Raw genomic sequence first — 24214 nt, 5'->3', positions numbered from 1 at the left:
CACGCACCGTCAGCGCCATCGTCACGTGACGCCGCTCGCGCTTGTCTTTGGTGCAAACCAACACAGAAAGTCCCGGAAGAGGCTCCGTTCGTCTCGTGCGAGCGAGGACGCGAGCCGCAGGTGAACTGCTGCTGCTGCTGTGCGCGCGCTTTTACCTGTAAACAGAGACACAAAGAAGAGGTATGGTGGAAGCGACAACGAGGATGCGGTGTCGACGGAAAGCAGCGCCCTGACGGGACCTCACAGCGGGTAATTTCACCATTTGGTGCTTGACTTCAACTTTTGTAGTGATGTTTATTCACTGTCGTTGCTTTCTCGGTGGGTTTTTGCCAAGTTTATGACATTGACGTTCAGTTTCCCAAATTTGTACAGTGACATTTTGCCGTCTTCCTTCCACAAATGAGTCTACGAAGTGTCGCGGGCGTCTGTTTATAACTTTAAAACGAGGTTTGTTGCCGAAAGCCAGGTGTCGCCGCTACATTCCGATGTTGGAGTGTAATATCTGGCTGCCAACGCCGCGCCACACCTTCCTCCTTCTCCTCCTCCTCCTGCTCCCGCTGCGGTGCGTCAGCTTCCGAACATTGTGAGATGTTGCCGCTGGCAGCCCGATTAGCCTCAGGCAAAAAAAATAAAATTTAAAAAAATAAAAGGAGAGATCTCTCTGATTGTATTCCTCCCGTCACCTCACCCTCACCTCTCTTCACCTCTCACCCTCTCGTCTTCTCCGGGTCCGCTTTAAATCCTGCCAGGCTGCAGATCAGGGTTTGATCCAACATCCTGATACACGCAGCAGCGCAGCGCTGCCACACTCGCTGCGCACAGCTTACACATGTAATAAGGCGGGTCAATCCGATCCGATCCGATCCGATCCGATCCAATCCACTGGAGGGGGTTGAAAAAAATCAGGTCAGATCCTGGTTGCATCTGCCCGCTCGTGTCCGCCCAATTCAATTAAAGCGTAAACCTCTTGACGACAGTCAGGTGACAGTGATTCTACCGCAGCTCTACATTTGGCACAGATGACACTTCATTCAGCGTGACCATCCTCGTGCTATATTTAGAGGCGACTTGGTGAGCAGTGTTGTTGTTTTTAACCACAAGGAACTAGATTGTGTTTTGAAGGTGGTTCTGACGCTGCTGCAGCGAGCGAAGACACGAGGTTGCAGGCAGCAGAGGATAAATACAGCAGCCTCCCTGGGAATTGGATAAAACAGTTTCAAAGTGCCCCTCTTGCGCTATTTTTAGTTTTGACAGCTGTTTTTTTTTTTTTTTTTTTTCGTCTTGATCTTGATGAATCTTTTTTTTTCTTTTTTTTTCAGTTCGGCCTCCTCTTAGAGTAAACTGTCTTCGTATGCGGTTTTGTCAAGAGGCAAATGTTGTGGTCCAATCAAGTTTCATCTTGACTGCTGACGGTTGAACCTCTGTATCATACTTACAGTAATATACTAATAAACTAGATTAGGTCCTTGGCTGGATATTTACTGTAACACTATTTTTACTCGTCAATTATTAATGTGTTTTTGCAAACTTGTTCTTATTCTAATCGGGATAAGTGATATTATAACGAAGCAAATAAAACCTCTCCGCTTGAAATCCCAACAAACTTCTAACCAACAGACTGACTGGTCAGTACAATAAGTGTAAAAACATGACGTTTGAAATCTGTGGAAATAAAATATATAAACTGCAAACTATATGAATAGTCCTCTCATGTGCACCCTGCCAGTGTTATGTACGCCACTCGTGGCATGCGTGCAGCTTTTTGCTGTTATTTATAGAATAAGAAGACAACGCTTTTAACGTCACTGTCAAATAGTGATCGTAATGTTCCATTGTGTATTTTTTGCTATTTGTACATTCAAATTTCATATGGATAAACAGGTTCCCATGTGTGACTGTAAGTGTCCACTAAACAGTTGCTTTGTAGATTTAGAGTTTGATTTCAGTGGTGAGAATGTTAAAGTGATTATCAGATGACAATTTGCAGGGAAACAAGTTGAAACATGACAGTTTTGCGTTGGCTGGATCCTTAACAGTGCTGTGTGCATGCGTGTGTGTATTTTTGGAGAAGTGCTAGCGCTATAGCTTTTTATACCTTTTGTGTGTGAAGCCAGTGCTTCACACATAAAGACACGTATTGCACACAGTCATGCACACACATGCTTCAGCGTACTGTAATTAGAGCTTACATCACTGAGGTAACAGAAGAAGCCGCGGCAACAAAAAAAAAGAGGCCGTGCGGCAGGAAGTGAAGCCAGTATCTGTTAGAGGAAATGGTAGGGAAGTGTTCAAGTCGCATACAGAAAGGTTCAGATGTCAGGTTGTGTTTACCGTTTAGCTTTATGTGTCTGGTATTTACACGAAACATCAGTGTGTTTTCTGAGGTGCCGCCAACTTTTGAGAAAAAAAACTAAAACAGAAAAGTGAAAAATGTTCTTTTTATCCGGTTAGAATAGAGGGGTATCATCGATCAGGTCACTGAGAATGTGGCTTTTTCACAAGCCTCTGCTTCAACAGTGTGTCTCAAGGTGAGACTGTTTGCTCAGTCACGCACAGCAGCCAGTCAAGTCCAAACAAGAGCTCTTCACACTTTGCACTTCTGCTGTATGTTTCCACTTAGTTCTGGCTTGCGAACTGAAACCAAGGCAAATGGCTCAAGACTGTGTGCCTATGTACGTGTGTGTGCGTGTGTGTGTGTGAGATAGAGAGAATGACACATCGGCTGTGGGCGGGGTGCTCAGCACGAAGCAGTCGTAAAAAGAAGGAGGTCGAGACGCGTTGAGGAAGTTTGAAAATTACTCAGTGAGGCAGGTGACAAAGACGCCTGCAACGTTTAAAGCGGCTGGACCGTGATTGGGCGAGCATGTGGAGGGAACTTCCCCAGGATTAGAACGTCGAGGACTTAAAAGAGTGGACCACCTCTGGTCTAAAGAACTGGGTAACCCTTTGATCATTCACAGCCAAACCTCTCCCTGCGGCAGCACAGCGGTTTCAGGGCAGGAAGCTTTTAACGCCATGCTGTAAACACCTGTTTGACAGTGAAGCAGCAGCAGTCCCAGAGAGCACAGTACCGGGCCCACCAGCCGTCATCCTTCACCATGGCTAACCAGGATCTGGTCAACGCTTCACACAAAACCTTCGACCACTTCGTCCAGGCGCAGTACTGCAAGGATGTGAAGCAGCACTTTGCCGAGCTGTGCAGGCAGCTGGACCTGAATCCCAAGGACTTCAGGAACTTTTACATCAAGTTGAAGGAGAGACTGAACTACTGGAAGGCCAAAGCGCTGTGGACCAAGCTGGACAAAAGAGCATCTCACCCAGATTACCAGCAAGGAAAAGTCTGCACCAGGAACAAGGTACCAGCAACCAGTGAGATGTTTTCTGCCTTGTTTACTTTCCCACAGTCAAAGCTTCTGCTCTTTAATTTTTTTTGTTTTGGATTTGTTTTTTCTAATTTTGGTTTGTTTGTGTCTTTTCTTCATCATTATGCTTGATAAACAAGTGGTAGGAACGGCACACAAACGTATTTACCACAGATTTGCCCAGCTTCTTGCATGTGCACCATTTTAGCACTGTCACATGACGTGTGGGGTTTTCCTTTTATATTAATATTATGTTAAACCTATGTTATGTATTTGATTGTAATTGTTAAGCCAAGCTTAATTTTTGAGTACATTTAACATTACATTAAAAGTGAGTCAGGAAAACATCACATATGACTTAAAATCAATATCAGAAACATGCAAGTTATTCAATTTATCATCACTGTTTCAGCCTAATTGCTCAACTTGGTGTTCATGGCATCTGTTTCTTACATTTATGTATATATTTCATTACATTTATATAACAGCCTTTACTAACTGGCTCATGAAGTACACTATTACAAATGAAAGGATGCAAAAGTGTTTCTCATGGCAACAACTGAAATGAGGTGATGTGGTTTAAAAACCACAATATTTTTTCCCTTTCCTTCCTTCGTTTGCTTGATGTTTTCGAAGCTCGCTCTCTTACCGTATCTGCCGTATCTGCCGTCATCCCCTCCGTCTCTCAGTGTCTGGTTCTGGGCGCCGGGCCATGCGGGCTAAGGGCGGCCATCGAACTGTCCCTGCTCGGGGCTCAGGTGGTGGTGCTGGAGAAGAGGGAGACTTTCTCCAGGAACAATGTCCTCCACCTGTGGCCCTACACCATCTGTGATCTCCGCGGGCTCGGAGCGAAGAAGTTCTATGGGAAGTTCTGCTCTGGATCTCTGGATCACATCAGTGAGTCGCTCGAAGCTCTTTCACTTTATAACTTGTACATAACTACATGAGTCATTGTGGATTAGCGACTGCTAAGTCACTGTATCTAAATTCACTGAGTACCGACTGACTTGTTTTTCTTGTTTGGCTGCCAGTTCATTTTTTTTTTTTTAATCCTTGTGCTTTCATTTGTGTTCATCCATTTTATGTTGACCCTTTACACGACCTTTATCACTAAAAAGTATTTAGTAATCAGTAAACATGTGCTTTACATAAACAAACAATGCATGACAATGCAACAATGCATGCGCAGTATTCTATTTTTCATGCAGACTTTGCAATGAAATCAAAGGTCTGTGTGTAGCCTGCATTCACTCGCACGTCGTCGGTGACGTATTTTTCACTAGCTGACACATGCTGCAGGAGGCTTGCTGCAATGTTCTTGCAAGCTGCTGCAAACAGAGTGCAAACTAACTGTTGTCACAACTTTTATTTAAAAAAAAAAAAAAAAAAAAGGTATATGGACTGCACTGCACTTGAATATAATCAAATAAATCTTGATTGGCGTGTCTTTTGTATACACTATAGTTTCTGAAAAGCTAAAACTGATTTACCTTGCCCCAAGTTACATTGTCCATTTTTGTTTTATCTGTATCTAATCAAGAGATGAGGGAAATTCCCAATTTTCTCCCTCCTAATCTAGGAAATACATTGACCAGGTAGAATATTGTAGAACTGGGACAAAGAATTGGCCTGGGAAATGTTACCCAATGAAAAATTGTGAAAATCTCCTCCGAGCCTGTCATTGTTTTAGAATAATAGCTGAGGAATAAGTTTATCACTGAACAGAAAACCACATGCTCTTGTGTTGTACGCTTGTTGGTGTCTGGCCAAAGGTCACTGTGTTCATAGTTTGATGAGCTGTAAAATCTATTATATCACTCTATTGCATCACATTGGGAAAGATGATATTTACAGTGTTAAGCTAGTCAATAATCAACCCATATTACTTCTGGGGTATGTTTTTTCCATGTTAACCCTCTACTGACTGTATTTTGCCACTTTCAGAAACAGACTTTCATCACATCTGCATGTGTTCGACAGGTATCCGCCAGCTGCAGTTGATTCTTTTGAAAGTTGCGCTCCTGCTTGGAGTGGAGGTGCACACCAGAGTGGAGTTCCAGGGCTTAAATGAGCCCTCCGGAGAAAACGGTACTTACACAAGACCACCAGAATGCACTTGCCTTTCTTTGACACTCGTCTGTACTGTCGCCGTCTACAATTTGTACAGCGCATTAAAGTTTGCCCGTGTTCATCAAAGGTTGGACGGCCAAGCTGCACCCCGCGTCTCATCCTGCTGCAACCTTCCAGTTCGATGTCTTCGTCTCAGCCGGAGGAGGCAGGTTTGTCCCTGATGGTGAGACAAACGCGGGCACTCTCCGCTCGCTTCTTATCGCAAAAAGGAAGGACGCGGCAATGATTTTGCAAGGCCCCGATGTCGACACAAAGAGACGATGAGCCAAGCTTCCCGTGGCAGCTTTGCTTTCATCAGCCCGTATTCCTCTTTTGTCTTTGCTTCTTCCCACTTTGTCAGGATTCAAGCACAAGGAGCTGAGGGGCAAGCTGGCGATCGGCATCACGGCCAACTTCGTCAACAGGAACACGGCTGCCGAGGCCCAGGTGGCTGAAATCAGTGGTGTGGCGCGGATCTACAACCAGAAGTTCTTCCAGGATCTGCTCACTGAGACCGGTATGGGTCCTGGATGACTTTTGTACATTGATTGGCATCACAGTAGCTCCCCACCTTGTCAATCCTGAGCAAAAAAGTAATTGTAGTTAAAGGTTAAGTGTGTAATATTTGGAGATTTTGAGAAGAAACGGCGACATTGAGTGGTTACATTTTTGATTGCAGCGTTATTTTGCTCACCCTCCTCTCCCACACCAGCAATAACTGGCAGCACAACAATAAAACCTGCACATTTAATTACATATCATTTTGAACAGAATTTGCATTTATTTGAGATGTATGCGTTAGGAGCATCCTGGAATTCATGTGGACGAGTGATGATTTTTTTGACTAAAACTGATTCATGCTTCAAAGCAGTCGACTTTTCAAAAAAACTGAAAAAAAACAAAACTGTTTTTGTTTAGCACATTTTGTCCCTCAGCCTGATCTAAGAAAAAAACAATGCATTATTAACAACACTCTGAAAACTGCAACATTTCAGATCTTAATTCTGTCTCATTATTGTTGCTTTTTTTTTTGCCTTTCTGCACTCACCCTTGGAGACATGAAATTAACGGCCAGCCTCGCTGTCAGTTCATGTTCACTCTGAAGTGTGAAAGGAGCAGGAAGGCTGTTGATCTTTGTTTCCAGCGTCAGTTAATTTCCTGTGACAGAGTTATGAAATCCAGCCCTTTGTTCTGGCCCAGCCTGCACAACCACCCTGTCCTGACGTTGATTTCACCCCGTTTAACGCAACCGTCACTGAACCCAGAGTAAATAAACAACCTAGCGACAAGCCGTGACTGCTTGATGTGTTCGCCTCTGGGACGTTATTGCTGTTTCCCTCCGCTCTCTGTCTGCCTGCCTGCCTGTCTCTCCATCCCTATGCCTACTCAGCTTTCACTTTACTTTTCTGCTACAGGTATCGATTTAGAGAATATCGTCTACTATAAAGATGACACCCACTACTTTGTCATGACGGCCAAAAAGAAGAGCCTGTTGAAAAAAGGGGTCATAAAAGAGGTGAGAACAACACACACGCACACACACACACATGCAGACACAGACAAAATGTGCGATTCTTTTTGGCACGAGCTATCACTCTGCAGTGAATAGAGAGAGATAAAATCACATGGAGGGTGTCTGCGTGGGTGCATTTGAGAAGACAATTGTCAGTCATCTCACTGCTGCCTGGTTCCAAAGCTAATGTAATAAACTAAGTTGTTGGTTTTGTTTTGTTTTGTTTTTTTTAAATCTGAACAGTCGAGTGTGACTCATCAGATCTCACCTTGCGCTCCGTCCCTGCAGGACCACGGCGATGCAGACAACCTGCTGGCTCCCTCGAACGTGGATTATGAGGCTCTGCACCGCTATGCCTACGATGCAGCCGACTTCTCCACAGGTCGCAAACTGCCCGACCTTGAGTTTGTGGAGAACCACTCTGGCCAGCCGGACGTGGCCATGTTTGACTTCACGTGCATGTACCGCGCTGAGAACGCCTCTCTGGTCAAAGAGAGGAGGGGGAAGAAGCTGCTGATGTGTCTCGTTGGCGATTGCCTTGTGGAGGTAGGTGGAGATACTGTGACCCCAATTCACATGGCTTTGCAATGAACACGCACTCAGGATTGCCAGACACTGTGATAAATCCCATGATTCAATGGCATGCCCACACACTTTTTTTTTCTTGCGTCATCATGAAGTACTTCAATAATTGCCAGTTTGTGAAGTAGGCAGATGACTATTGAGCTCATTGCCTGCTGTATGTTGGGATGTTATCATGTTCATGTGGGTGTTTTCTGTCACAGCCAAAATACATACACGTTCACAGCATTGCTAGTATTACAAGCTCATCACATTTAAATGATGCTGTATTTAGTGTCATCATCAATTATCTTTGTATGTAATGTCTACCGTGTATGCATTGTAGCATTTTCATCTTAAATCCATTTCTTAAAGTGGCAAGTATGACCACGAGTCTTTGTCTTGCCCACCGATGACAGAATACATCCGTGACAGTGTTTTGTATCAGCTTGTTGATTGAATTAGTCTCGCTGAAATCAACATTGTTCTCGTGACGATGCTAAAATTCGCCTTCAGCTCAAAGCACCCGTGCCAGTACTGCCACAGCTACTGGCACAATACGCGTCAGTGTGGGATTTATTTCCATTGCAGTGTTAGCTTTTAGCTCAAAGCAGCACTGTGTTTGACACATGGCCGGTTCGTGTGAAGACGACGGTCCCCTGAGTTAAAATGGGGAGCTTGTTTAGCCGTGCAGCTGCTTGTCCCTCAGCACTACTGGCTTTCATGCGCCTCATAACCCCGATAATCACTCACTGTGTGAAATCCATCCGCTCTACTTGCTTAATTGCGAGGTTGTCTTAAGGTGCCACAGTCACTTCTTGTGCTCCGTCCCGCAGCCTTTCTGGCCCCTTGGTACGGGTATTGCTCGTGGGTTTCTGGCTGCCTTTGACACGGCATGGATGGTGAGGAGCTGGGGCATGGGGGTGCCGCATCTGAAGATCCTGGCTGAAAGGTGAGCCAGCCCGATAAATCTGTGCAGCAACACGGATAAAGAATCTTTCCAGCAATGTTTTTTTTGCAACAAGCAATTGAGTTGCAGCTGCATCCCATTTGTTTTATTTCATTGGCATCTTTATCATTGACTGATATCTTCAGTGAAATTTTAAGAAAAAAATCAGTTTCTCTACAGGTTTGTCACAATCCAGTCCAACTCGTATTTTATTGAACATATATACAATATATTTATTAATCACTTCTTTATTTTAGAGCTTTGCAAAACAGAATAGTTTCTACCCAGGAGAATCACCTCGTATTGACATAATAAAAATTATATACTTCTACAAATGTAAAATTCCATCTGCATTCTCTCCAGACTTAGTGGTGGTGATGGCGGCACGTGTTGTTGAGATGCCTGTTGGGTGTTAAAACTGACCCTTTGAATGAATCGTTTGTTTTCTAAGCCTACATTTTGATTTCTTCCTCGACTGCGCAGAGAAAGCATCTACCAGATCCTTTCCCAGACCACGCCAGAAAACACCAGCAAAAACTATGCGGAATACAGCATCAACCCGAGAACACGGTACACAAGAGTGAACCTCACCTCTATCTCCACCAGCCAGGTTAGGAGGACTGTTGGGGACGGGTTGGGGAAAATCTTATTTTAATCCTTCTGAGGTTCGGATTATAGTTTTACAGGAGCCTTCCCATTGAAATGATCTTTCAAAGGTTTTCTGCTCTGATGCAAACAACAATATTATCAGCAAAAAAAAAAAGAAAGATGTTATTTGTTGACTTTTTTTTCTTCATGAAGGTGCAGCACCTGTACGACGTTGATAAATCTAATCAACCGAGCAAGAAACTGAAGAACAAGTTGCTACCGACTCATCAAGGTCAGCTGCTTACTTACTTTCTCCTTTTATACACTGGGTTGAGCCGTCCAGGGGAAAAAGAAAATTGCTTCCATGTTTACGACTGCATTTTTGTTTTTGCCCCTTCAGATTCATTCAGTGGTTTTGAGGAGTTGTTGAAATGGTGCCAGAGGCACACAGCAGGCTACGAGAATGTGAAAGTAAATGATCTGACCCAGTCCTGGAGATCCGGGCTGGCTCTGTGTGCTCTGATCCACCACTTCAGACCTCACCTCATGTAAGAGGCTCTTCGGGTCGCTTTCTGCTCCCTAATTGTAGTGCCATTGTATTGTTGACCCAGTTCTTTAAAATCACCTGAATTCTCTCTGCTAACCACTGTGTACGGATGGTGTAACAAGCTTTGCTGCGACAACTAACCATTGTGATTCCTCCTCAGCGACATGTCCTCTCTGGATAAGTCCAGTGCTGTTGACAACAATCAGCTTGCATTTGGTATCTTGGAGAAGGAGCTGGGCATCCCGCCCGTCATGTCTGCCAGCGACTTGGCCAACAGTGGACAGATAGACAAGTTGTCCATGGTCCTCTACCTCAGCCAGATCCAAAAGGCCTTCAGTACTCCCGCCAAACCCGGAACTTTGGGTATGTCACATCCACGCCCCCGGGTATCCAATATGGCAGCCTATTCATTTCAACCATGTGCATACAAATAGACAATAGACAAATGTATTATGAATAGCGTTTCAGGTCACAGTCGTCCTCTCAGCCGTTTTACAGGCGTTTCTTTTCGTATTGCGATCTATGGGGAAAAGCTTTTGGGGGCCGGATGGGGCTTGCCGCTGCTTTTAAATTCAGACGCACGCATCCGACCGAAGCAGTGAGTGACAGCACTTTTAGTCTTGCGTAATCGCGTTGCTTAGAGACCCTCCCCGCCCCCCACTACCCCCACACACCTTCTCCCCGCCGCATCAGAATCGCCGTAAAAGGCTCAGGTGTCCTCCCGCTGAAACCTGTGCTGAGAAGCGATCAAATTGCTACCGTCTCTTTAAGAGCCCCGCTACCCAGAATTCATTTGGCTTAAGTGGCTGCGCTGCTCACAGCCGTGCTCTCCCGCTGCTGCTGCTGCTGCTGCCTGCGCTGCTCTCCTGCACTCCGCCAGCCCAGCAGCAGCAGTGCAGAGCAAACAGTCACCGCATGGAGGGGCGGAGGGGTGCTGGTGGGGATCTGGGGCTGGACTAGCGTCTCCTGAAGGGGATCTACTATTCCTGCGCCGAGGCAGGATTTCCTGCCGGCCGAGGTGTTTTCTTCTCAGCGGGCTTTGAAGCGCCAGGAGTTTGCGGCAGCGTCAGTAATGATCGGAGCGTTCTGAGGCGCCGGACGACCCGGGAGTGGGTGTGATTATTACGCCGTGCGATGCTGCGCCTCGGCACCGCCGCTAACTGATACGCAAGACGGAGGAGGGGAGCCGTCAGTCTCCGGTAACCGAATCTTGAGGGATGAAAGTGTGGGAGTGGCTGTCGGGGGCGGCGCCGGAGAGTTTTGACGTGACGGTTGACAAGTTCGCTTCTGCCGCCGTGACGGTACGGAAAATACGAGAGGGATTATTTTGTGTTAGTCTCAGGTATGAAAGGCTCCTTCCGCGGAGAATTAATGCAAAAAAAAAAAAAAAAAAAAAAGAGCTCCAGTCAGAAAATGTTCCAGCAAGTAGGCCGACGGTAACATTCAGCCTCGCAGCTCAGTGTGTGGTAGCATGACAAAGTGAATTGTGTGTGTGTGTGTGTGTGTGTGTGTGTGTGTGTGTGTGTGTGTGTGTGTGTGTGTGTGTGTGTGTGTGTGTGTGTGTGTATATGTATAAATATTTTCCTTCTCCACTGTTCACAGAACCCTCGGGCTTCCTGCCGTTGTCCAAGCCCCTGACTCTCTCCCAGACACAGTCAGCCGTCTTTTTCCTGAGCAAGCTGAAGCACAACTCCCTACAGAGACGGAAGGTATGCCCACCCTGACCAGGGTGCAGTCTCTTTTTTTTTTTTTTTAATAACTTCATTTTTAAAGATACCAGCTGGTTGGCTGGACTTCTGGTTTCTGAATCACCCGGAGGCGGTTTCTCGCTGAAATGCTTTGGTTGTTAACAACTTATTTAGGTCAAGAGACGGTGGGAATTTTTCTTTATTATTTATTTTTCACCGCAGGAAAAGCTGTCGTCTGAGAAACGAAAAGACAAGAGGATGGGAGATGAGGACAGCGTGAGTTCTCCCTTACGTCTGCATTCAGAGTTGCCACATTTCTAAAACTTTTCACCGCTCAGCTTTTGTCCACATTTCCGCCTCATCCTTCGTGGACCTTTTTCCTCACAGACGGCGGAGTCTCCCGTCTCCCCCGAGCCAAGTCCTCCCCCCTCACACACCCCAGAGCCTGAATCAGGTGTCGACGGGCAGACGATGAACAGCGAGGAGTGCTACTTCTGCGGCCAGAGGGTCTACGTGCTGGAGCGCATCAGCGCCGAGGGCAGGTTCTTCCACCGCAGCTGCTTCAGCTGCCACCAGTGCGGCATCACGCTCAGACTGGGCGGCTACACCTTTGACAAGGCCACGGGTGAGGACGCAACCGCGCGCGTGTCCACGCTCCCGCTTCACACGTACACCATTGCACATCTGTCTTTTATTATTATAACCACTTGATATTGCCATTTCTTTTCAAAATCTCCAAATATGACACACTTACTTAACCATTAATGTTCTTCCATTTCACAAAGCGCACGCAAAAAAAAAAGAAAGAGAATTCACAATTTCCCCATCCCTCCAACGTCCTGCTCGCTACCTCTAAGGGCCCACTATGTGTTGGCAAGGTGACGTTAGACACAGGGAAGTACAGGAAAGCCAGTGAAAGACGCTGCTGAAGCAAACAATGGAGTCGGCGGCCTGTATTGGTGCCATTGTTTGACAAAGTTTCTATCCGCAAGCTCTGCTTGCTGTTTGTTGTCCCGCAGACTCATTATTCCATATGAGGATATTATAAGTGTGAGTTTGCATCCCCGATGGAAGTCATTTACATTTTACTGTGTTGCCAGCTTATTGATAGCATTTTAACTTGACAAAGACGAGCATCTGAAAAACAGTTCCAGAAAGCAATTGGTTGCTGCGCTGCCATGTGTTTTCTCAGATCGTTCTCTAGATCTTTAGGATTCAGTATATTTGTCATCTGTTTACAGCCTCATTTAGCAAAATTCTAATTAGTGGAGATTAGTTGGGAATTACTGTGCATTGTAATTAATTCTTAAAACTGGCATTTTGCATTATTTTTCACTTGGTAGCAAGGGGAGAATGACGAGGGCATTGACATTAACCTGGAGAGGAATCAGTGAGTTGTCAAGGCCTGGTTTCATCAACTGTGTGTTTTCAAATGTACTTTCTGAAAAGTGGAACGCACAAAAGACGAATGGAGTTCTCCCATGTCTGGAGATTTCATTAAAAGGGAAAGAGAAACATGTCATGGTCAGAAAACACAGCTAGAACAGTTTTGCGTCATTAAGATGCCTCATGTTTATCTTGCTTTCCTGTTGTCATTTTAACAACAGCAACAAAAAAAAAATGTATTTCCAACACTCTTCGGTCCTCCAAAATTAAGATTTTGCCACAATGGCGAGGCTCTGCTAATTCATTATTTAGAGTGTAATTAAAAATTTGTACTTGGACCCTTTTTTTAACGGGGGTTCCATTAAGACTGAGAGGAGATTAATCATTTACGACAGCAGCTGGGTTGGCTTTTTTTTTTTTTTTTTTTTTTTTTTTTTTTTCCTTCTTCCTCTGAGGCACATCGTCTTCCCTCATTGTTTCTTGTCTGTGATGTCCCCCTTCAGGGAGGTTTTACTGTGAGCTGCACTCAGAAGAGCTGGATTTGGGAAGCGGGGCTGAACCCTCTTGCAAGGTGGGTCACTGAACAAACCAAGCGTATGTGGGACTGCGCCGCCTGCTGCCTCACTTCTTTTCTTTTTTTTTTTGTCTGAGCGTCGGTCTGCAATTCAGGCGTTACACAATCTTCTGTGTTGCGTGATGCATCATCTGTCTTGCGTCTGCTCGGATGTCCCCCCCCCTCCCCCCCCCCATCCCTTCGCCCGGCTGACTCGCTCACAGCTGTTACGCACCACTAATTAAAGTGTTTACGTCAAAGCGTCTTTGGCCCAAAAACAGCAGCGCTTTTTCTTCTCTCTCTCCGTCTCTGTCTCTGTCTCTCTCTCTCTCCGTCTCTCCCTCTGTCTCTGTCTCTGTCTCTCCCCCTGTCTCTCTCTCTCTCTCTGTCTCTCCCTCTGTCTCTGTCTCTGTCTCTCTCTCTCTGTCTGTCTCTCTCTTTCTCTCTCTCTCTGTCTCTCTGTCTCTCTCTCTCTGTCTCTGTCTCTCTCCCTGTCTCTCTCTCTCTCTGTCTCTCCCTCTGTCTCTCTCTCTCTGTCTCTGTCTCTCTCCCTGTCTCTCTCTCTCCGTCTCTCCCTCTGTCTCTCTCTCTCTGTCTCTCTCTCTCTGTCTCTCCGTCTCTCCCTCTGTCTCTCTCTCTCTGTCTCTGTCTCTCTCCCTGTCTCTCTCTCTCTCTCTGTCTCTCCCTCTGTCTCTCTCTCTGTCTCTCTCTCTCTGTCTGTCTCTCTCTTTCTCTCTCTCTCTCAAGCTGCATTTCCATTACAGTTTTTCCCAAAAAATAACAGCGATATTTAAAAAAATTCAACAAAGTACAATTGCGATTTGCAGGTGTTTCCATTGAATGGTGCGAAGCGCCTAAGCCGTAATTCTGGTCAAATCTCGTCCCACGAGACTCCACCATGCGGAGGATGGAGATCCAAAATTTCTTGTGTAAATCTGCATTCCGATGTTTTTTGCTATCAAGAATGGTTGTTATATTTTTCTCTTTGATTACTTGTAAAAAATATTGCGTCTCCTCCTCCGTCCAAACATAAAATAGCTATTTATCTCTCTCTCTCTGTCTCTCTCCCCCTGTTTCTCTCTCTGTCTCTAACTTCTTCATTTTCAATGTCATGTCTGTTTTCCAGGACGGCGGAGGAATCCCCAAGGTGGGCGACGAAGAGGCGAACGGGCACTCCAGCGACGACTACACGCTGTCCCCATCAGACGAGGAGTGTGAGAAAACTCTGGACCCCGTTCCGCCAAAACCCGAGGGGCCGGAATCTGCCGAAACCCCCACGGAGCCGGAGGTGCAGCAGGCGCCCCCCAAGGAAGAGACGGAGCCCTGTCCCGTTCCGAAGCCCCGCTCCTCCCATCAGAACACGCCGAGCCACCAACCCTCCCCCCCATCGTTGAAGCCTCGCAGCGTCCTGTTCTACAAACCCTCCACCCCGCGCGAGCAGCCGTCAACGTCGCCGCCCCGCGAAGCCCCCGAGGAGGCGGAGGTGGAGGCGGCGGCGGCCGACCCCCGGCCCAAGCAGTCGCTCCGGAAGCTGCGTCTGACCGACGAGGAGAGGAGCCAGCTGGTGAACCTTCAGAGCCTCAGCGCCGACTCGGACTCCGAGACCCCCGGCGGCTCCTCCTCCTGCTCCTCGTCCTCCGCCACGGCGGGAGGCCCCGGCGCGCCCAAACCGGAGGGCCTGGACGGCCAGGAGGAGGAGGGATACTGGAGCGGCAGCACCACCGGACACATGCAGAGGAACCGCCGCTGCTTCCGCAGGAAAGAGCTGCCGAGCGGGCAGACCCGAGTGCGCTCCAAGTTCTCGCCCTGGAATCTGTCATCCCCGAGGATCAGCCGGGACGGGCGACTCAGCGTCCACGTCGGCGGGAGAGCGGGTGAGTCGTGGAAGCGGCTCCGCTGTTTGTTTGTTGTTTATTTGATAAGGAGTCCCCATTAGATTAGATTTCACCATGCGAAAACACTTTATAATAAGTACGCACTACTAAGCATTAGTTAAGCATTAATAAATACTGAATACATCATTTATAAATCATGTATGAATACTCATTGGTATGTAGTTTATAAACACAGTTATAAAATATATTTTGAAAATAAATGTATGAGTTTTTATAAAACAACTACTAACATATTCACTAACCATTAAGCATGATATAGATGAGCTGATGAATGAAGGGTAAAACATTTATAATTTATTTATAACAGTTTTCTTTGGGGCATAATTACATTATATATCTTGTATCTCATATTTTTGATGTCTTCAGCATGTATATACAATGTAGAAAGTACTAAAGATAAGGAAAAAACATTGCATTAGATAGTGTGTGCAAACTTTGGACTTGTGGTGTACTTACTGTGTCTGATTGGAGAGCTTTCGCACTCTGTATTTACTCAAACACATCTGTTGACGCAGAAACAACGTTCCGACGTGCTCAAAACGCTTCGGAAGAGGGCGATTACGGAGAGGATGAGGACGAGGAGGAGGAGGAGGAGGAGGAAGACGACGATGAGGAAGACGAGATGTTTGAACGCGACGACATTGATTTGTTTGATGAGAAAGTAAGGCGACGCACAAACCCAGCGTGGTTCCGGCCATCAGCGACGACTCTCGCTCACCGAAAGTGTCTGTCCAGTTTCAGACGGTGCCTGCGGACTCGATTGAGGCCGAGAAGCTGGAGTTGATGAAGATGAAGACGCTGGAGAGGCGAGCCAAAACCAGCGAATTACAGCGTCTGCGCAAAGCCCAGGTGGGTGTTCCAGCAGGGTTAGCAGCTCCTCCTGCCAGTTCCAGCCCAGTTTTATTGCTCCTAAATGCAGATTTCATTCCTGGTTCATTCACACGGCCGTCCCAAAGTTTTTTTTCGTTTTCGTATTGAACTTCGTTATAACCATCTTCATGATTTCATCTACTGGAATGCTCTAACAACATTACTAGTGCAGGAAAATCAGTCAGATTGTGCTGAACACATTATGGGATGGCTTTGACAGTTGTTGCCTTGAATGTCTAATTGAATGTGATTTTAATCAAGTCTGCAATATGCAGCCATCATTACAGAAAATGAATGCTTTAGAATTGCTAAAACAAAGCTTTGCATTATAATCACATTTAGTTGTGTGTGCTAAGCCATAAAAGTAAACAAAGCATCGTGGTTTATGTCATAGGCATTTTAAATCCTCCCACTTTTAGTGTGTTCACACAGAATTTTTCACACTTGGAATTCTCGCAATCACTTTCAGCTAAACATTGGAAAGGGTTTACTACACTCCTTGCGTATTAAACCAGCACACTGACGTTTGCAGCACCGTCTTGCAGCGCTTGTGTCTTTAAAGAAACGGCAAAATCCCTGCTGGCGCAGCCCATTGCCATCAGGCAACAGCAAAGCAATGTCACTGTCACGCCCCTCGTGATAACTGGATTCCTGCCGAGAACAGTGATGTAGCTTCAGTAGTTATGGAGTCTATAGGAAGTGAACGCGTGGCTACAGGCCACATTACAGTTGTGCCTGGCAGCCTGCCAGACTAGCCCTAGAGTGTTTGTTACCAAGTTTTAGTTTGACCAAGTAATATCACAGTTGTGTTTAATCCTCACTGTGTTTCCCTGTGTGGCAGATCTTGCTTTGCGTATCCAACTTAATCCATTATTGGAAAAATCGGAATAAGTACAGTTGAGGTGAAAAAAACAGAATATTTCTGGTGTCAGTGGCCAAAAATAAAAACAGTGAGACTGAGTCACGCACGCACGAACACGCAGCAATTCCTGTATAAACAATTAAAATCCAAAAATTAAAATTGTTGTACAGAAAAATGAAGACGGGGTTCAAACAAGGATAGAGTCACTAAACAAGGATAGACCTTAAGAGGGAATTTCTGTCTTGAATCCTGCCTGTTGGTGTCTGTGTGTCACAGTCCATCCAGAGGAGGTTGGAGGAGATCGAGGTCACCTTCAAGGACTTGGAGGACAAAGGTGTTGTGCTGGAGCGAACCCTGCAAGAAGAGACCGGTAAGAACCCAGTACTTAGAACATTCCCAAGAATGTGCAGGGCACCTGGTTGGCGTCTCTCATCATCTACATCAGGATGATGTAGGCAGGTTTGCGCAACTGAATAGGTTCAAGTGGATTTTCATCTTGGTTTCACGCTCAAAGATGATGCTACTCAAAGTTGATTCTACTCAAAGTTTATTTTTTAACTAAGTTGCTATTCTTGTTCGGCAAAAATCAACAGATTTATGTTTCCGCGTCTTTTACAATTCTTATTGCTGTAACCCGTTCGTTCAACTGGTGTAACTCTGTTTCAAACTCCTGCAATCGTTCCCCATCCCCATTCTTGAGAATTAATTCTCTGAATTAATGGGGATTTTCTTGTCTTTTCATTCAAAAGGCTGAAACTAGGAAGCAGTCGTTCCTCACACACTTGGCTTCATGTTTCTGCTTCTGCGTCTTAACTTCCAGACACTGGCGACTCTGACACGATTGAGGAGTGGATCCATCTCGTCCACGAGAAGAACGCGTTGGTTTCCGAAGAGTCTGACCTCATGGTGGCGTAAGTGTTTCCCCATCAGTGAATTTGAAAAGAGGGAGAACCGCAGTCAGAGCCCGCATAGTCCTGCTGGCAAGACAACGTGACTTCTGTGCAGAGGAAGAGTGACTTATTGAAGCCCAAAAGTGGACAACATTAAGGCCCAAAGACTGCTGCCGCTGTCTGCTCTCAGCAGGCCAGCAAGCAATCTTCCTCACAGTGGAGCCTGTTGTTTCATGGCCTCGTAATAATGTGCAGCTCGAGGGCAGGATATGATGTTGACACGACTCACCAGGTGTTTGTTTTGGTTTTGTTTCCCTTTCCTCCCTCTTCCTCCTCCTCCAGGTCTCGACAGCTGGAGCTGGAGGACAAGCACAGCACCCTGGAGCTGGAGCTCAGGAAGTGCATGGAGATTAAAGGTGCGTACTTGTGCGAGCAGACGAGCAGACATTGACTCTTTTTCTAGTGAGAGCAAGAGTTTCAACATTGTTAGCCTGTGTTTCTATGTGGCCATGTGCTAATTTAAGCCTCTGAGCAAAATCAGATATTTAGGACCATGCACCTTTTCTGTCTGGAGGGATTTCCTCTCAATAAATCGCAGAAATTTATCTATATAAAACGTGTTATTTAACACTTTTATTGTTTCCTACATAATTCCATGTGTGTTCAGTTTTGATGCCTTCATTGAGAAACTGCAGTGTCAATAGTCATGAGAATGAAAGAAAAGACATTAAATTCATAAGGTGCGTCCAAACTTTTGACTGGTAGTGTAGATCTGGGAATGTTTTCCAACAGGCTCTAGAAAGGCTGAAGACAGTTCGGATCTGCAAGAGTGTTTATGTTCATGTTTGCCTCAGCATTACAGCGCAGAGAGTGGCTGACTTTAGTAGTTAATTGCAGCCACTTGGCGTGGTTTCCACAATTATTAAGACCAGTGGGCAAGAAGCAAAGATATTTGGCCACTTGGAGGAGGTTCTATGGAGGAGGGGACCCCTGCAGTAGAATATAAGGAGCCGTCCATCCTGTGGGGCAATTTGGTAATGTGCTGCTAGACTGGCTGTGATATTGTGTGTTTGTGTGTGTGTGTTTTGTGGCAGACAAGACCTCCGAGCAGCAGGCAGAAGAGGAGCACATCTTGCAGCAGCTGCTGGAAGTGGTGGACATGAGGGACTCGCTGGTGTTGTTCCTGGAGGAGAAGAGGCTGAAAGAGATCAGCGAGGAGGAGGAGGCCTTCTGCATGAGGGAGGCCAAGCGACACTCAAAGACGGGGGCACAGGTTCACTGGGCTTAGGGTGTGTTGAGCCCGTGCAATCTGCCTTCTCACTGCGTGTGAGACGTCCCGCTTTTAGGACCTGGAGCTGTTTAGAAGCCAAAGACGAGACTGTGTCATTGTGGAGGAGAATTTAACGCCAGCCGCCTACCTTAATTCAACTCGGAATGAAAAGGGCTTCAAGGCCAGAGGCCTCGTGGGTGTTACAATCCATCCCCTCTAGAGGGCGACATCGCCCCTAGAGATCTGTCTTCAGCTTTAGCCCTGCTCACTGAGGTGTTGCAGTAGCGGCAAAATGGAAAGGCAGGTGATTATGACTGGGACGGGAAACGTGACTCACCTGTGCAGCCCTGGAGTTGGATTTTCAGTCAAAAACACAGAAAAAAATGCGTTGTGAGAAAATTTAAATATTGATTCTACTTGTGGCATCTTTGCTAAGAGCTGCTGTGCACACTGACTTAATTCTATGTTTAATCTTTTGAATGAATCCTGTAAATAGGATGTTATGGCAAAGAAAAAGAGCTGGAGAATATGAGAATTGCCATTTCAGATTTCATTGCTATCAAGTTCTCATTCCTGAATTGAATGGATTTTGTAGCACTTCCTGCCGATCACCATGTACTTCCCTGACGGAGAGTTGGATGGTTTATCTCAGGGGTCGATCATTCAGTGCTCTCAGATCGGTGTGTTCTCTGCTAGAATTCGGCCTTTGGCCGCTTGTTACCTGATTGTGCATCACAAGGACACGGGATTTTTGGGGACGGTGAATCAGAGAAGCAACAAAAAAAAAAAGAGATTTCTATTTATAAACGTCGTTGCCGATCATTTGCAGGTGTTCCTGTTCATGTCTAGGCGGCGGAGCCAACATCCAGAAAATGACCTGTTTTCTGTATGTAAATAAAAGAGCCTTAATATTCATTGTTCTGCCTCCAGCTGCAGATGGCACTTCACAGTATATCAAATAAAAGATCATGCACTTTGATGGTGTGCTTGGTCTCTTTTGTGTCTGCCTTCGTCTCCTTTTATGGCTCTCTTTCAACACTTTAACTGTTCCGTGACCAACTTCCTCTCAGTGTCCTTGCCTGACCTTGGCTTGGTCTGCAGTTCTCACTTCTAGCCTGAAGTGTGCGCTCTTGTCACTGTGAAGCAGTAGTTCCGACACGTTTTGCAGGTGCCTGAGTATGTTTTTTATGTGCATATAAGCAGTCCCATTTTCTGCATTTGTGCAGCAACGAAGATTGTTTTTATTTTTTTGTTTTGTTTTTAAAAATGGTTAAATGGCTGGACTATTCGCAAAATTATTTCACCAAGACTCCCTTGTTCTGGAAAAAAAAAACAAAACTTAATGTCCCAAATGACACTGATGGCTCTTTCAGGTCGGCAGTGATGCCCCCAGCCAAGAGGTGGTTCTGTATGGGCTGAAATATGTGCCACCAGAAACCGAATTTGAATCATTTATATTTGAATTTGAATAGCTAAATGCGAATAATTTAATTAAAATTTTGAATTTGAATCACATCATTTGAAATTGTATTGTTAAATTTGAATCATTGCATTGAAAAACTGTATTTGAATAGTAAAATTTGAAATTGAAATTTGCTAAAAAAAAAATAAATAAATAAATAAAATTTGATTGTCACTGAAAATCCAACTGTTTAGACATCTTCACATTCAGTTCTCAGAAATTCAGTTTCAATTTACTGTGACAGACATCCGGGTGCTTGGAGGATGAAGGGGAAAAGCAGTACATGAATACATGAAAAACATTCATTACAACTCCTTCCAAGGAAACATTAAAAAAAACAAAAAAAAAAACATGGAATGTGTTCACTTGGACCACAGATGCGAGTAAACAAAGGTAGCCAGTTAACATAGTAGCGAGTTGAACCGGAATGCCGGTCCATCAACATAAGTGTACAAAAGTAAGTGCTGATTGGCCGAAGAGGAGTCCTGTGTATCTGAGCTTGATTGATCTTCCCCTTCATCCTCCAAGCACCCGGATGTCTGTCACAGTAAATTGAAACTGAATTTTGAGAACTGAACTTGAATTGTGAGAACTGAATGTGAAGATGTCTAGACAGTTGGATTTTCAGTGACAATCAATTTTTTTTATTGAATTTCAATTTCAAATTTTACTATTCAAATACAGTTTTTCAATGCAATGATTCAAATTTAACAATACAATTTCAAATGATGTGATTCAAATTCAAAATTTTAATTAAATTATTCGCATTTAGCTATTCAAATTCAAATATAAATGATTCAAATTCAGTTTCTGGTGGCACATATTTCAGCCCATAGTTCTGGCCCAAAGAATCAACAAATTCTGAAATGAGGCTCTAAGTTTCCAATAACTTATGCAATGCAAATGTATTGACAGAGTCAGATACTGCCTGGAAGGTGTATTGCAGCACAAATTGTACTCGACTACTGATCTCTAACTGGACATTCTGAAGACTTTTCAGTTACAGATCAGGTTACATAAGGCACTGAACCCTAACCTGATCCCTTTAGTGTAATCCCACTGAGCTCTCATTTGGCCGCAGTGCACCCCGAGGTGTGTGCTTGCCGTTTAGTTTTTGCTCTGAGGAGGATGCACAGCTTTGTTTTACATCACTTTAATGGTGACATAACAGAGGAAGGATGATCCCCAAGGTGGGGATTAGAAACATCTCAACGCATCCCTATTGTCTAAGCCCATTGGTGGCGATACAAGGTTGCACAACCGGGAGGGACCAGAGTCAGTCCAGCATCAGCCAGTCTGCACACCTGATGCAACACAGAGGAGTTGCTTGTTTGAGGCATCAGTGACAAGTTAGTTCATTTGTCTTGTAAATGCATTTGTCTTTCAAATGCATTTGCCTTTTAGTTTCAACATGAGCTCCCATATTCCCACATTCATTTTGGACCCAAAATTCAGAGGAGAAATATCATCAAAGGGTCAAAACTTTCAATCTGATATTTGTTAAAAAAAAAAAAAAAAGAAAAAAAAGAAATTAAACTGTTTGCACTATTAACTTTTAGGAATACATGTTTTTATAGCCAATACAAAGTTCCAACGCCTATTTAGTCTCATGCCTTATCAACCGCCTCAGACAATCTCATTGCCGTAGTGATTCAATGAATCTGAGATCGGTTGCTGGGCCTACTGGTGGAAGCCACGTGTGCGCAATAAATCCAGGACAGGGTTCACAGGGCTTGAAAAAACAATAAAACACAGACAGAAAGCATAGCAAAGCTTCACCTTAATGTGTGTGTTATGCCCCTGAAATCCCTCCCCCAAATCATCAACTTCACTATTTTAACATTTTTTAACACCTTTTATAAATCTTTTTTTTTTTTAACATTATCACAGCATTGTGATCTATCATAGACCTTGAATTTACAATTATAACCAGCTACAAGTGCACAAATACACACTCGCTGCGCCACTGAAACCATTATTACCATAATAATGAATGATTATAATGAAACCATGATTAACGTCTCTGAAACGTGTGTGTGTGTGTGTGTGTGTGTGTGTGTGTGTGTGTGTCTTGGACACAAAATGTGTGTCTTGGAAGCCGCACTGTGTTTAGCTCGTTATGGAAATGACTGACGGAGCGACAGCCATAATTAGGTGACGTCACCGATAGGCGTTAACCAACTGGAAATGGTTTCTGCAACTGGCAAAGATGTATTTAACACACGACATCCAGCAGTGCCACATCCGAGCAAGGAAAGTCTCCACGGGAACATGTTAAGCCAGGTAAGTCAAGCTGAAATGAGGAATAACTTAAACTGTCACTTTAATCGTCGCAACAACGAACTAAGTGAAATATACTTTCCTTGATTCTCGCTCAGGCAAAATTCAATTGAACTTACCAGAAAAAATATTTGAAGAGCTAACTTTTATCCGAATGGAAGTGTGAAATTCTTGATACACCACATCGGCAACATCCGGGTCGATGTATGGCAAACAACTTTTGAAGTCAAATATGCGCGGACATATATTTCACAAAATCTCTCATCAACACTTCAACACATTCGTCCGACACATAATAATAATAATAATAATAATAATAATAATAATAATAATAATAATAATAATAATAATAATAATAATATGATTAGAGGAGCAGCACAAATTTTTGAACATATTAAAATCTGGACTCTGCTGCTGCTCTCCATTCTAACCACAGCAGGATTTAAGTGATTGTGCTGCTTTTGAGCAGATAGACTTCAAACTGGACACTCGAGAAGGCGCTGGTGATTCTGCTCTGATTGGAGGAGACTTCACTCCAATCTGTTTCCGAATAAGAAAAAAAAAAAAATCAACGATAATGGCATCAGCCAGTATTCTTGACAACATGATGAGTGTTTGACTGATTGTGGGTTGTTATTTTCTTTAATACATTTAAATACAACACTGTATGTAGCTTCTGATTGCAATCTATATACACTACCAACAAAATGTCAGGATGTTCAACTGTAGGAAAATGAAAAAAGTTCTTACAGGGGTTGTCATTAGTCGTCATTATTCATGAATTCAATTTTGATTGAATTAAATTGTTCTGTTTTGTTCTTTTGAAACTTATGACATGATCTTTTGCAATGCTCTTGTTGCTGTCCTGTCCCCACTCAGTTTGGGATGGCACCATGCCAACCAAGATTCATCTCGTACACCTGCATTCCTACTTAGAAACTTGATTAGTGTAAGCTGTCCCTTCTTTGAGCTCTGCCCTGTAACCTCACCCTTGAGTGTTGTTTAGCTGTTGGCTGTTTCCAGATATCAGCTCTCATTAGCTGATATCTGAAAACATCTATAGTTAGATGTGAGCACTGGCAGAGCTGTGATTTCTGGTGGTGTCAATGCCGGTGATAATTTTGATGGTGAAACTGTATTTTCCTGTAATTTGTTTTTCGGCTTTTAGCTTCCTTTTGGGATTTGTATTATCTTGGTCCTTTTTAAAAAAAAAAAAAAAAAAAAAAAAAAAAAAAAGAGTCCTTGCATGTTCATGTCCCAACAGCATCAGGTATGTGAGGCGAATTGGGGACATTGTCAATAAGTGTGTGAATGGGTGTACGTCCTTGTTTTTGATGGATAGATCGATGGAGAGAGAGAGAGAGAGAGAGAGAGAGAGAGAGAGAGAGAGAGAGAGAGAGAGAGCCTATCACCTGAGCAGCAGTGGCCC

General features: G+C 44.6%; 1 protein-coding gene across 2 annotated transcripts; it reads left to right on the top strand.

The window, feature by feature from the left end:
• Positions 1-90: 90 nt before the first annotated feature.
• mical1 (microtubule associated monooxygenase, calponin and LIM domain containing 1) lies at positions 91-20022 on the top strand. 2 transcript variants are annotated; one of them, XM_076041732.1, is made up of 24 exons: positions 91-249; positions 3040-3356; positions 4052-4259; positions 5343-5450; positions 5560-5655; positions 5833-5988; positions 6887-6987; positions 7273-7530; positions 8382-8497; positions 8978-9104; positions 9296-9374; positions 9483-9630; positions 9790-9992; positions 11232-11338; positions 11540-11593; positions 11705-11942; positions 13207-13274; positions 14383-15130; positions 15667-15812; positions 15887-16000; positions 17160-17253; positions 17704-17794; positions 18116-18189; positions 18868-20022. In XM_076041732.1, the coding sequence occupies exons 2-24, from the start codon at positions 3099-3101 to the stop codon at positions 19059-19061; spliced, it is 3786 nt and encodes a 1261-aa protein (XP_075897847.1). In that variant the 5' UTR covers positions 91-249; positions 3040-3098; the 3' UTR covers positions 19062-20022. The 2 variants fall into 2 exon arrangements, with proteins under 2 accessions (XP_075897847.1, XP_075897848.1); XM_076041733.1 differs by lacking the exon at positions 91-249 and adding an exon at positions 2737-2938.
• The last annotated feature ends 4192 nt before the right edge of the window (positions 20023-24214 follow it).

This window comes from Nelusetta ayraudi, unplaced genomic scaffold (genome assembly GCF_046127955.1).
Source record: "Nelusetta ayraudi isolate G7.1 ecotype Tasmania unplaced genomic scaffold, CSIRO-AGI_Nayr_v1 ptg000070l, whole genome shotgun sequence".
NCBI lineage: Eukaryota > Metazoa > Chordata > Actinopteri > Tetraodontiformes > Monacanthidae > Nelusetta > Nelusetta ayraudi.
The sequence above is the reverse complement of the archived record's forward strand: the minus strand, read 5'-3'. Positions and strand labels throughout refer to the sequence as shown.

What these genes read in the sequence shown, in the direction of transcription:
- mical1 (XM_076041732.1), top strand. Translation starts at nt 3,099, where the DNA reads ATGGCTAACCAGGATCTGGTCAACGCTTCACACAAAACCTTCGACCAC. An exon ending in TTGGCGATTGCCTTGTGGAG is followed by an intron (nt 7,531 to 8,381) that starts GTAGGTGGAGAT and finishes TCCGTCCCGCAG; the next exon opens with CCTTTCTGGCCCCTTGGTAC. An exon ending in CCTCTATCTCCACCAGCCAG is followed by an intron (nt 9,105 to 9,295) that starts GTTAGGAGGACT and finishes TTCTTCATGAAG; the next exon opens with GTGCAGCACCTGTACGACGT.